Source organism: Salvelinus sp. IW2-2015, linkage group LG6.1 (assembly GCF_002910315.2).
Source record: "Salvelinus sp. IW2-2015 linkage group LG6.1, ASM291031v2, whole genome shotgun sequence".
NCBI lineage: Eukaryota > Metazoa > Chordata > Actinopteri > Salmoniformes > Salmonidae > Salvelinus > Salvelinus sp. IW2-2015.
The window spans coordinates 12672836-12688322 of NC_036845.1; the positions used below are offsets into that span (position 1 = coordinate 12672836).

Below are 15487 nucleotides of genomic sequence, written 5' to 3' on the forward strand. Positions count from 1 at the left end.
TTTTTCACATTTATTGTTTTGTTGTTTGTAGTGTTAAGACATTCTTTATTAAATTATGTTTAACACTAGCCGCTCTGCGTTTTGGTCCTCTCCTTCATCCCAGGAAGAAAACCGTTACAGAACCACCCACCAAACTCGGACCAAGCAGCGTGGCTACGGGAAGCAGCGGCAGCAGCAGCAGCAGCAGGAGCTAGCAAGGCAGAGTGGCTGGAAGCCCGAGGGGCACACGGGGAGTGTGGCTGGGTCAAGTGGGAGACTTGAGCCAGTTCCCCGTGCTTACCATAAGGAGCAGTTGGCTAAATTGAGGTACGATTCAGAGAATGTGGAGGAGTTATTGGACAGATTGGAGGAAAGTGAAAGGATGGGAGATTGAGACATTTGATGAGTTGTTGGTGATATTGGAGGAGAGCGAAGAGAGAGAGAGATGTTGGTTTGGCGTAGTATACACGGTACTCGCACTGAGGTGTGTGATTACCGTGGAGAGCGGGAGTACGGGCAGACACCGTGTTATGCGGAAGAGCGCACGGTGTCTCCTGTACGTGTGCTTAGCCCGGTGCGGGTTATTCCACCTCCCCGCACTGGTAGGGCTAGATTGGGCATTGAGCCAGGTGCCATGAAGCCGGCTCAACGCGTCTGGTCTCCAGTGCGTCTCCTCGGGCCGGCATACATGGCACCAGCCTTACGCATGGTGTCCACGGTTCGCCAACACAGCCCAGTGCAGGTTATTCCACCTCCCCGCACTGGACGGGCTACGGGGACCATTCAACCAGGTAAGGTTGAGCAGGCTCGGTGCTCAAGGGAGCCAGTACGCCTGCACGGTCCGGTATATCCGGCGCCACCTTCCCGCCCCAGCCCAGTACCATCAGTGCCTACACCACGCACCAGGCTTCCAGTGCGTCTCCAGAGCCCTGTTCCTCCTTCACGCACTCTCCCTGTGGTGCGTGTCTCCAGCCCAGTACCTCCAGTTCCGGCACCACGCACCAAGCCTCCTGTGCGTCTCCAGAGCCCTGTGCGCACTGTTCCTTCTCCCCGCACTCGCCCTGAGGTGCGTGCCCTCAGCCCGGTACCACCAGTGAGGGTACCACGCACCAGGCCTATAGTGCGCTTTGAGAGTCCAGTGTGCCCTGTTCCTGCTCCCCGCACTAGCCTTGAGGTGCGTGTCTCCAGTCCGGTACCACCAGTTCCGGCACCACGCACCAGGCCTACTGTGCGCCTCAGCAGGTCAGAGTCGGCCGTCTGCCCAACGCCGCCTGCACTGCTCGTCTGCTCAACGCCGCCTGCACTGCTTGCCTGCCCAGCGCCGTCTGAGCTGCCTGCCTGCCCAGCGCCGTCTGAGCCATCCGTCTGCCCAGCGCCGTCTGAGCCATCCGTCTGCCCAGCCGCCGTCTGAGCCATCCGTCTGCCCAGCGCCGTCTGAGCCATCCGTCTGCCCAGCGCCATCTGAGCCATCCGTCTGCCCAGCGCCATCTGAGCCATCCGTCTCTGCCCAGCGCCATCTGAGCCGCCCGTCCTGTCCGAGCCGTCAGACCGCCCGTCTGTCCCGAGCCACTAGAGCCGTCCGTCAGTCAGGAGCCGCTAGAGCCGTCCGTCAGTCAGGAGGCCGCCAGAGCCGCCAGCGCAGTCAGGAGCTGCCAGAAGCCGCCAGCCAGTCAGGAGCTGCCCTCCAGTCAGGAGCTGCCGCCAGTCATGAGCTGCCCTCCAGTCATGAGCTGCCCTCCAGTCATGAGCTGCCCTCCAGTCATGAGCTTGCCTTCAGTCATTGAGCTGCCCTCCAGTCATGAGCTGCCCTCCAGTCATGAGCTGCCCTCCAGTCATGAGCTGCCCTCCAGTCATGAGCTGCCCCTCAGTCATGAGCTGCCATTAGTCCGGAGCTGCCCTTCAGTCCGGAGCTGCCTCTCTGTCCGGACCTACCTCTCTGTCCGGAGCTACCTCTCTGTCCTGAGCTACCTCTCTGTCCTGAGCTACCTCTCTGTCCTGAGCTACCTCTCTGTCCTGAGCTGTCTCCTCTATCTAGGGGGGACCTTTGTGAAGGTTCCTAGACCAGGGTCGGGGGCGAGGGTCGCCACTCAAAGGACGCTAAGGAGGGGGACAAAGACAATGGTGGAGTGGTGTCCTCGTCCTGCGCCGGAGCCTCCACCGCGGACAGATGCCCACCCAGACCCTCCACTTGAGGTTTAGGGGTGCGTTCGGAGTCCGCACCTCAGGAGGGGGGTACTGTCACGTCCTGACCATAGTTCTTATGTGTGTTGCTTGTTTTAGTGTTGGTCAGGACGTGAGCTGGGTGGGCATTCTATGTTGTGTGTCTAGTTTGTCTGTTTCTGTGTTCAGCCTAATATGGTTCTCAATCAGAGGCAGCTGTCAATCGTTGTCCCTGATTGAGAATCATATATAGGTGGCTTGTTTTGTGTTGGGGATTGTGGGTGGTTGTCTTCTGTCTTTGTGTTCTGCACCAGATAGGACTGTTTTTGGTTTTCACATTTATTGTTTTGTTGTTTGTAGTGTTAAGACATTCTTTATTAAATTATGTTTAACACTAGCCGTGCTGCGTTTTGGTCCTCTCCTTCATCCCAGGAAGAAAACCGTTACAACTTGTGCACCAGTGTCTAGTTTGAACTTTAGCTCTGTGCCTTGTGTTCCTATCTCAATGTCAGCAAAGGCTTGCTCTGTCTCTGATATTTGACTTTTCTGTGTCACTGAATCAATAAACAGTTCATCAGCGTTTGACTCTTTGATTGACATTTCATCTTCACTCACTGTGTGTACTGTTTTTCCACGGTAAGCTCTGCACACTTTTGCAAAGTGATTCCATTTTCCACATTTATTACATTGTTTGCCTTTAGCTGGGCAATTTCCTTGTTCGCCATGCACTTTGTATCCACAATATCCACATGTTTTGGGGCGTTTTGAGTCTGTGTTGCTCTGTTTTTGAGTTATTTCTCTCTCTCTGTTCTAAAACGCACTCTCCGTGCTCCGGAGGTGTGCTTTGATGTCTGCCTGACTGCGTGCACTGCTTGTTCACGTGATGCGCTCGTGCTGACGCGCGAAATGGTTTTCATCTGAGCCTGTGCTAGCTCGTGAGATCTGGCTATGTCGATAGCTTTGTCCAGCGTTACCTCAGACCCAACATTCAAAAGTTTCTCTCTCACTCGCGGTGAGTGTATTCCAAATAAAATACGGTCCCTGACCATCTCATCCTTGTTTGCATAATCACAGTCTTTCACAAGCAGACGCAGTTCTGTCACAAACTGTTCAAAAGACTCGCTAGCTCCCTGTACTTTCTCATGGAATTTGTACCTAGCGAATATCGTATTGGTCTTCGGCACAACATATGCTTCAAAACGATCTTAGTATGTTTTCAGTACCTTTGATTCAGCCTCGGTAAGTGTCCATGTGTTGTAAATATCTCTCCCTTTTTCACCGATCCAGAGGAGTAGGTAGCTACTCCTACGATTTTCCCATGATGTCAAGCAAAGAGGCACTGAGTTTGAAGGTAGGCCTTGAAATACATCCACAGGTACACCTCCAATTGACTCAAATGATGTCAATTAGCCTATCAGAAGCATCTAAAGCCATGATATAATTTTCTGGAATTTTCCAAGCTGTTTAAAAGCAGAGTCAACTTAGTGTATGTAAACTTCTGACCCACTGGAATTGTGATACATTGAATTATAAGTTAAAAAACCTGTCTGTAAACTGTCACGCCCTGACCATAGTAAGCTGCTTTTCTCTGTGTTGGTTGGGGCGTGATAGTGACTAGGGTTGGTCATCTAGGTGTTTGTATGTCTATGTTGGCCTGATATGGTTCCTAATCAGAGACAGCTGTTTATCGTTGTCTCTGATTGGGGATCATATTTAGGTAGCCATTTTCCCCATTGTTAGTTGTGGGATCTTGTCTACAGTAAGTTGCCTTTGTGTACTCCAGTAGCGGCATGTTTCGTTTGTGCTTTTGTTGTTTTGTTTAGTGAGTTTCTCTTTATTAAAATTATGTGGAACTCTATGCACGCTGCGCCTTGGTCTCATCATTACAACGAGCGTGACAGTAAACAATTGTTGGAAAAATGACGTGTGTCAAGCACAAAGTAGATGTCCTAACCGACTTGCTAAAACTATAGTTTGTTAACAAGAAATTTGTGGCGTGGTTGAAAAATGATTTTTAATGACTCCAACCTAAGTGTATGTAAACTTCCGACTTCAACTGTACTAATAGCTCTGCCTACTCCAGACGACTTGTTTTTCAAATTATGACTAACAAATATTTCACTTTACTTGCAATGGTAAGCCATACCAAATTAAATGTGCTTGTTTATATAATGTATACGAGTTTGGGGTGCTGAAATTATTAAATATTAAAGCATTAAACCTCTCATGTAGCCCTTTCCTGCAGTCAAATGACCTAGTGGTCTCATGGGTGGAATGTTAATATTTTTCATAAAATCATAATTAAACTTTTTATTTATTTATTTTTTATTATTATCTGCCAAAAACCTGGTGTTTCTATGTCAAACGGTTTTGTTATATTTCGGTCTTCTGTGATGTATATAAAGTGTAATATTGGTATGCAAACTCAAAATTAATACATTTCAACTCTATATCTGACATAGTACACGTGTCTTATTTTTTCTCTGCCCATAAAGATGTTTGTGAGGTGTATACTTTTGTTTCAAAGTAGATTTGTTTTAAGATTACCAAGAAACACTTTGTGTGACCCTGATTTAGCCCACCGCAGTAAAAGGTTATTAAAGCGTCAGTCATACAGGTATACTTAAACCAAACTGGTTCTCCAGTAGAGTAGTAACAATGGCTTTTTATTGCCTTTTTTTCTTTATCCAGATAACAACCTCTCTGTTTTGGTTAATTGAACATGTACATCAGCAGTTTTCCTCTTGTTATAGGTCCCTGATTGACAGTCACTCAATATCATATCAGTAAAACATTTCATTGGTAAATTTGTTAGTCTAGCCAGCTATCTAAACTTGTAGTAATCACATCCGAATTTCCGACATGCACGCAGGGCACATGCCCAGAAGGGCTCAATTCGAAACGAAGACAGTCAATTCAGGAAATACACTTAAATACCCCCCCAAACCCCCCTCCTGTCAGGCCCTGGCCATAGAGAGGTTTTTATTCTCTATTTTGGTTAGGTCAGGGTGTGACTAGGGTGGGCATTCTAGTTTCCTTATTTCTATGTTAGTGTGGTTCCCAATCCGAGGCAGCTGTCTATCGTTGTCTCTGATTGGGGATCATATATAAGTTGTCATTTTCCGTTTGGGTTTTGTGGGATGTTGTTTTCTGTTTAGTGTGTCTGCCTGACAGAACTGTTCGCTTTCATTTTCACGTTTTATTTTGTTTGAGTGTTTTTGAATATTAAAATCATGGACACTTTCCACGCTGCGTCTTGGTCCACTCTTCATTCCAACAACGAGAACCGTAACACCTCCCTCCCAAACTGTTCTCACTAAAACTCAAACCCTGGTTACAGCCCTGGTAATACTGTTACTACAAGTACCATGTATGTGAAAAAAATATATACACATTTAAGTAACTTTTGTCCTCTGAAGTGGTGGATGGGGCAATACAATCCATAGTTACTGTAAGTTCTACTTGGATTTTGCTGTGCCTTAGCTACAGTAGGCCTATAGTATGCCATCAGTCATAATCATTAGTGGAATTCTTAAATTCTTGAATTTTAATTGACCTTCATTGACTGAATTAAATGTGAAATGACCCCAACTCTTCAGACAGTCATACAGGCACGTAGGTAGGCAGGAAGCTTGACAGACGTTCAGGATTCAACTTCATAGATTGGCTTTGTACCTGTGGTAGTTTTTTAGTTGAGATTCTCTAAGCCATAACAGCATTCCTGCTAGGTGCTCTTCTCTAAAGGAGAAAGATAGCGTACATAGTGAGTGATGGCTGCTCCTTACAGGAGAAAGATGTGCACAGACCTGCCTCCATCCCCTCTCACATCATACTCCCCCAAAACCTGTCTCAACACCCCCACCCATCCCAAACCCGATGTCCCCCTGTCTTTCCAGTTGCGCCTGTCCAAACATCTCAACTACAGGCTCTTCTAGCTTTTTAACATTGTGACAGTAAGTAAGGGGAATGTGTGTGCGTGTGTCTTGGCACATTATCACACATGGTTGCGGAGTCAATGGCATTACGGAGAGACACAGCAATATGTTAGATCCTATGCATGTGTAACAGTTTAACTTTATGGCGTCCCCTCGCCCCAGGGACGCTCTGCACACATCAACAACAGTCACCCACGAAGCGTCGTTACCCATCGCTCCACAAAGGCCGCGGCCCTTGCAGAGCAAGGGGAACCACTACTTCAAGGTCTCAGAGCAAGTGACGTAACCGATTGAAAGGCTATTAGCGCGCACCACCGCTAACTAGCTAGCCATTTCACATCCGTTACACATGTGCATGCCTGACTGTCTGCATGCATCTGTTTGTGTTTTTTAATTCACCGTGGGCCTTGAACCATCAACCTAATGTTTTACCGTAGATAATGTATGAAAAAGCATTTTTTAAATGATTTCAATATAAAGGGTATATAAAGGGTATAAATATAAACTATGAAAATAGTTTTAATTGGGTCATTTTCCTTCTCTATGAATCTAGAGGAGTAACTGATCATTTTAAGGAGTCCTGCCTCATTCCAGACCACCTTAACAGCAGCAATAGTGAAGGGGAGGAGCTGAGGTTTTCTTGCAGCCTATGATTGGAGGCATACAGAAAGGTGGTGGGCATGAACATTTGCAACCAAAACGCACTAAATAAGTCAGACCAACTCATGTGTCAGCTTGAGTCCTCACTCCCTGCACTCCCACTCTCCCATCGCATCACTGCAGCCACCAGTGCTTGTGAGTGTTAGTGTATGTTGCTGTGTTCCCGCTCTGGAGCTGAGTTGAACTTTTAACCATTCACCCCTAAGGCCATAGTGCAGAGCCAGGAGAACACCCAGGTAACCCCACAGCCATGACGAATTCGGCGACTAACTTGCGGCTGAAGCTGCCCATGGCCTGCATCATCCTGGAGGTGATCATCATCATCCTCTTCGGCACTCTGGTGCAGTACGACGATGAGACAGACGCCAAGCTCTGGCACAAGGAAATCGCCAATGGCTCTTCCAACTACGACAACGACTTTTACTACCGCTACCCCAGTGAGTGACCGCAGCAAGAGGGGTAGGGTTGGGGTAACGAGACAGGTGGGGTAGTAGACATCCCTAACCACTGATACAGGGTCAGATACGTTTTCATACTTTTAATGGTTATGGTTATGATTAGGTAGTATGGTGAACTGACCCCAAATCTGTGGATAAAGGTAACTATTACCTTGTGAGGGTGGAGAGGATGGGGGATGTGGGAGTCCATCTATAGGAATGAAAGGATTGTTCTTTTCCTTCTTTGTTATGGTTTGTCTATGTGTCTGAGACTTGCATGGTAGCAGAAGCAGATGTTTGTTGTTTAGGCAAGTGTCTTGTGTCATTCATGCCATACATGTATGTCAAGACAATGAACATGACAGAAAAGTTGTCTGAAGCTCAAATGAATCTGACGACTAAATCGGAAATAATTTATTTTCCTTCTGTGTTATGCCACAAGTCTTGCTCCAGTGCTGTGTTTGGATATTGCCTTCCCACCTAGGGAGTCTACCCCATCTGGCTTTCTTTGGGATGTTACGTACTTACAATATGGTTGTGTGGAGGAGATGGGGAGGTGGGTGGGGATGGTCATGGGAAATTGAGGTGAGCTGTTTGTAAGGGTTTGTAGAGGGGCTAAGCAACTCTGTTTTATGTTTGAGCTGTGCTCAATGCTGTAGATTAGCATTCCCACTCTGAGACCCTTTGATATATAGGGCAGAGTGGGGTAAGATGAGCCAAAGGGGTAAGTTGAGCCACCCTTGTTTCTAGGAAACCATAAAATGAATAATATGACAAAATATTTAGGAAGAGGTCATGGATTATGTGAAGGAATAAACCACATGGAAGTTAATAAACCACATAAGCAAGTTAATGAACACAATTAATTTATTGTGTTAGAGGTTTCATGATGCTTGTATCTAAACTAAAGAAGATACTTTTAATATTATACATCAGTTGGAGGGGGTCTATAAGCTTCAATATGAGGTCCTAAACCTAGCATGAAAGTGCATCCTTGTAGCTGTGTAGGCTAATATAGTCAAAATGTTTGTCCTTTGGTAAGTTGAGGGAATGGCCATGGGGTAAGTTGGGCCAATGGTTGAGCCTATTGCAAGTTGAGCAAACAGAGCATGGCCTATGTTAAAAGTGTTTGTTAGGCGTTAAGCTTGTGTTAAAAGATGCTTAAAATTATTAAAATACAAAAAAGCAATTGTGATTGTGTTTAAATTTGTTTAGGAAATAAAGATAGACATGGTCTTAAAAAGGTTGTGGTAATATTTAATTCAGTACAGAAATTTGTAGGTGGCTTAACTTACCCTGTCCTGGGGTAAATTGTGCAAAGAGACCACATAGACCAAGCTATGTTTTCAAAACTGTAATGTTTACATGAATTCAGATTATTTCCAGGGATGTACAACATCCTGAAATATATGTTAATAGTTTTGTTAGAAAGAATACTATATTTCCCTTGATGGAGTAATGCTGAATGTAAAAAATGTATCAACTTACCCCACTCTCCCCTACGACCCCTGAGCTCCTCAGTGTTCAATGTGAGTTTTCCCTCCTTTGCTTTGACATTTGGCTGCAAGCAGCAAAGCAACAAATGGTTAATTTGTTTCCTAATTAGAGGAGGGTTTGGTTGCCAAATGTTTTTGGGTGAACTTGTTTTACTTTCTGTGACAGTGCACTCCAGTTCACTGATGTACCAAATAGATCATTCTCATTGTCGGTTTTATACTTGATATGCTCCGTTTTGCTTTGTGTTGTGGTGTACAATATACATCAACAGTCAACCCAGTACATATTGGAGACATACGGATACCTGAAAACAGACAATGTGCTTAAGTGATTGCATACCGTCTGTCTGCGGTCCACTGAAAATAACTGGAAACTAGAAGCTCTTTGTCAAGTGGGAGGAGAGGGAGAGTTAAGTTCTCCAATGTCAATATGGAAACAAATCCGGCATGGCGAGAGATTTCTGTCCTTTGATTTAACCGTTTAGCTTCTCAGATCTTTCTGTCAATGTTTTTTTGATTAGTGTCAAAACCCTCTAACTCATAGGCTACTTTGAACAGCAAGAGGGAAGGAAATTTGGCCTCTGAATAGGTTATAGCATGTCTGTTGTAGTGGGTGTCCAATCAGTCAGCAAGGGCAAAGGTATACTTTTCCTCCTCTGAACGTTGCTGTTCCACCTTAACAGATAGTAATGAAATGCAAAGGAAGACTGTTGGGAGGAGGTGGTGGAGGTATTGGGCGTGTCCAATTCTTAGCCTTGTTGAAAGTTCCTGTGTGCAACTAGTCCTACCTGTCACCACACCTTGAGGCTTTCCCAATACTGTCCCTATCCTGTGTCATGCAGGTGGAGGGTGCAGGTAAGCCCCAGGGTAGAAAGAGTATGAAAATGTCTGATATACAGACATGGGAATGAGTAGGAGGAATGTTTAATTTTCACATTCACCCCATCACTGTCTAATTAGTGAACGGCCAGGGGGATAGGGGCTTCTGTGTGAGAAAGGGGCACCGGGGGGAGGAGCGTGAGGGGAAAAAGTTGAGTGAAAGATGGGGAACAGAAGGTGGGAGGGTGAAAAGGAGAGAAAGGGTTAGGCGGGAGAGAGCGATTGTTTTCAGAGAGAAGGAAAAGTTTGCTTTGGCAGTCTGATTTGTGTTTATTGTCATGCCAGCAAGGCTTGTCATATGGATGACTGATATACACAGAAAGAGAGTTAGGGAGAGCGAGAAAGCATGAGAAAAAGACTGTGTGGCACAAAAAGGTAATTAAGGAACCAAGTTGAGCTATGAGCCACTTTGGCTGGTAGCATGGTTTCCAGTTTTCCCTTGTTAAGGCTGGGAAGTCATAGCCTGGTCAACCAGTCTACGGAAGTCATGGGAAACTTTGGGAGTTTAATGACATGAATCTCTGAGAGTTGGATCATGTCCGTTTGACTTTGAATTCAATTAATCTTTGAGTTTGAAGTCTGTGACTCTTTTGAGCTTTCAATCAATTGAGCACATGCAGATTGGACCTTCCCTTAAGCAGGTGAAGCTGCTGATGCATGGTATGCCAGGCTCACTATTTATACTCTTGCCTCAAGCTATTGAGTGATTGAGTACACTCATTTTGACAAAGTAGAAACCTGTTCAAGGTTGGGTAAATTTAAAAGAGGAAGCACTAAAGGTCCATTAGAAGTAATTATTTCAGATCTTTAACCCGTCAGCTTCACTGCTGAATGGAAGATCACCTTCAAGAATGAAACTCACATACACGTGCACATCTTGACTACTCTCATTGATCATGTCCTGTTTGGAACTTCAAACGTTTAAGGCAGGGGTGTCAAACATACGGCCCGCGGGCCGGAACCGGCCCCCAAGGAGGTTCGATCAGGCCCGCAGGATAATTTGAAAGTGGAAAAAATGCATAAAAGACATGGAATTAATATTTTTAATTCGCTGCAATTCATGGATTATCCGCTAAGGGGCGCACTCTTTCCATCAGAGTAGAAGACAAGCCGCATCACTGAGACAGACTGAAAACAGCAGACGGTATCAATGCGCCATCTGCTGCTTGTTACGACGTTGTTAATACCTTGGTCTCTACCTCTCCGCTACACCCTCATTAGCCAAAATGTCGTTATCCAAACGGAGAAAAGTAGATAAGGAGTGTAGAATTTTCAAAGAAAAATGGACCACGTCCTATTTATTTACAGAGATGCACGGAAAACCTTCGTGCTTGGTGTGTTTGCAACAAGTTTCGGTATTGAAGGAATATAATATTCGACGCCACTACGAGACTCATCACAGCGAAAAATATGACGGCTTGCAAGGACAACTGAGAAGAGATAAAGGTACGAGAAGGGTGGTTATATGCAGTAACATCACAGTTCATAAAGAGGAGGGTAGTTAGAGGTTAAAAACATGTTTAAAACCATGCAGTATTGTAAAGATGTGTGTGTTGGTGTGTGTGTGTGTGTGTGTGTGTGTGTGTGTGTGTGGTGTGTGTGTGTGTGTGTGTGTGTGTGTGTGTGTGTGTGTGTGTGTGGTGTGTGTGTGTTGTGTGTGCGTGCAGACGTTGTGTGTGTGTGTGTTGTGTGTGTGTGTGTGTGTGTGTGTGTGTGTGTGTGTGTGTGTGTGTGTGTGGTGTGTGTGTTGTGTGTGTTGTGTGTGTGTTGTGTGGTGTGTGCGTGCAGACGTGTGTGTTGTGTGTGTGTGTGTGTGGTGGCGTGTGCCGGTAACAAGCACTGTGTGACTCCTCTTCCCCTCTAATACCTGGCTGGCAGATATATCTACCTACAGAGGAATAACAACATGTTTTAATTATACGCACTGCAGAATCCACCTCTTCCTGGTTCCTGTGAAATTAGGGAAATTGTGCTTCTTTACACCAAAACAAAGGAAAGACATGATATTTTGGTTATTTATAGCAGAGTATGGTATAATTTTAATGGTCCGGCCCACTTGACATCTCCCTAGGCCGTATGTGGCCCACGATGCGAAATGAGTTTGACACCCCTGGTTTAAGGTGTAGTAAAACATATTACGAGGGGGGGTCAGCCCCCGATTGAGACATGAGCTCCCCTAAATGCAACAAAAGTCAAACTGGGGGGACTCTAATTGAACCATCCTCCTATTTGTTTAAAATACAATTTTGTACTGCTAAAATATATTATATTTATACATATTAAAATAAAAGCTTATTCCAAATGAAAGGAACACCCCCACCTCTCTGTCATGGTTTAAACCAGTGATAGTTGGTTCAGGTTCTTTCAACCGCATTCATCTTTCTATCTTGCCTGTCTGCCTTGAGCTTTCGCTAGCAAACTTGCAACATGGTATCGACTGGGTCCAGCCCTTTAGCGGACTTGCAACATTGTATCGACTGGGCCCTCAATTTCCCCTGCGGGTGAGCTCGGGACAGACACAACTGTATTTGTGTCCCCATTTGTCAGCAATACGCATCAATTAATTCAGGCTACAAGAGTGTAGGCTTAATGACAATCACCAAATATCATTAGACTTTTCGGGGTTTTGTAACAGATGTATCTATCCCTTCATCAAATGGCGGGTGCACAGGGCAGTGTTTGGATGATGGAATTCTTTTGGAGTGGATGAACGTGTGCAGGTAGCCTACTTTTTAAGGTGATTTGTTTGATAAGTGAAAACATTATCACAGGATGTGTTCATTCCACATTAAAAGGTAATACATGTTTACTGTTAAAATACATGTCTTTACTATTAGCCCCATGAAAAGGTTTGTGCACCAATAGGAGGTCCACCAAATGTCACGATATAATTCTCCCTCTGCTGCTCTATATTGTCTGGGTGTGTAGGTTGGCCTCATTGCTATGAGATAAGAGATTTGCTATGTTATGTCAACATGTAGTAGAAGCCTACCATCTCCCTTACAATTACGGCTGCTCCACTTGACACGTCTAGAAAGCAAATGATCTCTTGATTGAAAGATGCAGTCAGAATTAAGAGAACTGTAAGGTAGTCATTAGGTTAAAGCTGGTCTGTATGTTGGCTCATGAGCGCAGGTAATAGATTACCTTTAGGTCTTTTACAATAAATGTCAATGTGTGCAATTTTTTTATAATTTATTTACCTACTCACTGGTGTTGCCCGTGTGTGCGCATGTTACATTTTCTCACCGCTCTGTAGGTGTCCTTCTAGGGGGTGGCACAGGGTATTTAGGCCAACCTGCCAATGGGGAGTTGGGCAGTGGAAATATCCTCCATGCCAATGATCAGTTGCCAGGCAACGACCAAGAGATATTGTCCCTACTCCCCAGTGCCATGTGGATGAATACGTCCAGTGGGCAGAGGGAGGTGTAGTAGGCTGGGTTAACAAGGCCAGATAGCAGGCTGAATGGAGCTATGAGGCACAGGGTAACTTCTCTGTGTCCTTCTATGTAGGCCAACTGAGGTTCCCAAAGCCCCCTGTCCCGCTCAATTTAAATGACAAAATGTTGACTAAAAGGGATTGTTGGTGTTTCGTGGAGAAGTCACCAACTTTGAAAGATACTGCTATACTACTGTCATAAGACAGATAGTCTTTCTCACCAAACCATAAGAAGGGGATTGTTAATGTGTTTACGAGACTGACCACACAGGCAGTTGAATAGTGAAAATGTGCATCCAACGCAATAAAATCATCTGTAATGTGTTCTCTTCCTTTGTTCAGGCTTTCAGGATGTGCACGTGATGATCTTCATTGGCTTTGGTTTCCTCATGACGTTCCTGCAACGTTACGGATTTAGCAGTGTGGGCTTCAACTTCCTCATTGCGGCCTTTGCTCTGCAGTGGGCCACTCTCATGCAGGGCTTCGTCCACGGTATGCACGGGGGCAAGATCCACGTCGGAATAGAGAGGTAGGGCTCATGCACACACTAACCTACATTTCCTTACTACAATAAACACAACACCCTAGCAGATACATGTGATGTGTATACATGGCATATCATACGGGTGTAAGTGTATACTGTAGTGCATCCCATAATAAACTCTATCATTAAGAGTTGTTTGCCCCTCCTGCAGTATGATCAACGCTGACTTCTGCACAGGCTCAGTGCTCATCTCGTTTGGGGCGGTCCTGGGGAAGACCAGTCCAGTCCAGCTGCTGGTCATGTCTGTGATTGAAGTCACCCTGTTTGCAGTCATCTAGCTTGACGATTCAAGAGTTACTGTTGGTGAGTTAAATGCTATCAAAAACGTTTTTCAAGCAATCTTAAGTTGGTGCAGATCCTCAGCATTTGGAATTGGCATGTTAATAACTTAAATCATTTCAGCGCTAGAGCGAGGGGAATAAATATTATAATAATGATAATAATGTAAGTACGTAAGAAATCTAGAGTTGTGTTTTGCTTTCAAGCACTACCTGACTACATCTGTTGACAAGAGTTGAAACCTCTCTGTATATGCAAACATACTGGCATGATGATTCAGAGTTTGCCAATAAGGATTTAATCCAAAGGAGTCATGATTTCATTCCAAATATTTACTTACATGTATAACATCTAAATAGGTTACAATATATCTAGTAGGCACTATGAGCAAAATACAGTTGAACCAGATTGTATTGACAACAAACACAGGAAATCTTCCTTTCCCTACCATGTATAGTCCCTAACTCCCATCTTGAAATGATCTGGGAAGACCACTTTAAGCCCCTCATTTCCACTGCATAGTCCCTGTAGAATCCTACTTCTCCTACTATGTCTCCCCAAGGTCTAGCATCACACTGTCTATGCGCCCTATTACCTACTTTTAGGGACCTGGTGAGATTTTATCCTTTAAGTCCCGCACCGTTCGTACTTAGCCCCATATAAGAACCCCTCCACCATATCGGGGCAGCTTCCATCATGAGCACACAACGGCCTGACAGGTACCAGTAGGTGGCCAGGGTGCAGGCAGCCAGGGAAAGAACGTAGGGTGTTCATAGCCGTGGTGTTGGTCATCTCCGTGGGCCGTCAGCAGCAGAGTTGAAAGCTTGGCCAGAAGCATCACCAGGTAGATGGTGCCCTGCGCAGGTCAGGGAAAAATAAGTATTAGCATAAACCGTATGTAATATGTCCTTTAGTTTAAGGCAAGCTTACAGGTAAGGTTTTTAGTTTCGCTGGCGGAGGTGGATGGTACTCGTAATTATGACACAGTTCCCATACATTGGCATGCATTGTATGTACAGTCCAAAACTTTACTGGCGTCTTCAGAAATGAGGTTAAGTTGTCGCGACTTGGTTGATGGTGGCTAATTTGTATCTAATGTACAGGCTTCCTGCGTTAGATGAGCAGGAGGTATTCTTACCATCATGCGGCGAAGAGGTCAGAGTGGTAGACAGAGCAGCTTCTTGTGGTTTCGCTCTTGTCCAGGTTGGGGGCGGTAGAGAACACGAGCCACATCAGGCCAAAGTAAAGCTCCAAAGGTGTGAATGGTCATGGAGACCACCAACATCCTTGGCCTAAATGGGTGGAAATTATCTAATTTAAGGGGTGGTAAAATAAGCTTAGGGTCTTAAAGTACATATTACGAAGTGATGAGAAAGCCCTAATAGGAGAGTAGGGCATAATAAGTATGTAAAAAAAGCAGTTTTACTGTAAGGTTTTGAATACAGAATAGTGATCAGCGAAGACATGTAATTGTACATTTAATGGTACACGCTAAACACACACACACACAACATGCCACAACCACACACACACACACACACACACACACACACAGCGCACACACCACACAACATGTCACACACACCACACACACACACAACACACACACACGAACACAGCACTCTCACACAACACCCACCCACACTCACCCCAGAAACAGTAAGCACAATGAACTGCGT

General features: G+C 45.1%; 1 protein-coding gene across 1 annotated transcript; it reads left to right on the forward strand.

Annotated features, from left to right (window-relative positions):
* Nucleotides 1-6800: 6800 nt before the first annotated feature.
* Nucleotides 6801-13807, forward strand: LOC111964659 (ammonium transporter Rh type B-like). The gene is made up of 3 exons (XM_023988500.2): nucleotides 6801-7171; nucleotides 13328-13514; nucleotides 13681-13807. Exons 1-3 carry the CDS (start codon nucleotides 6985-6987, stop codon nucleotides 13805-13807), a joined length of 501 nt encoding a protein of 166 aa, XP_023844268.1. The 5' UTR covers nucleotides 6801-6984.
* Nucleotides 13808-15487: the final 1680 nt, after the last annotated feature.

Coding starts and splice junctions, on each gene's coding strand:
- LOC111964659 (XM_023988500.2), top strand. CDS start 6,985: ATGACGAATTCGGCGACTAACTTGCGGCTGAAGCTGCCCATGGCCTGC. Junction 7,172..13,327: donor CTTTTACTACCGCTACCCCA/GTGAGTGACCGC, acceptor TCCTTTGTTCAG/GCTTTCAGGATGTGCACGTG. Junction 13,515..13,680: donor ATCCACGTCGGAATAGAGAG/GTAGGGCTCATG, acceptor CCCCTCCTGCAG/TATGATCAACGCTGACTTCT.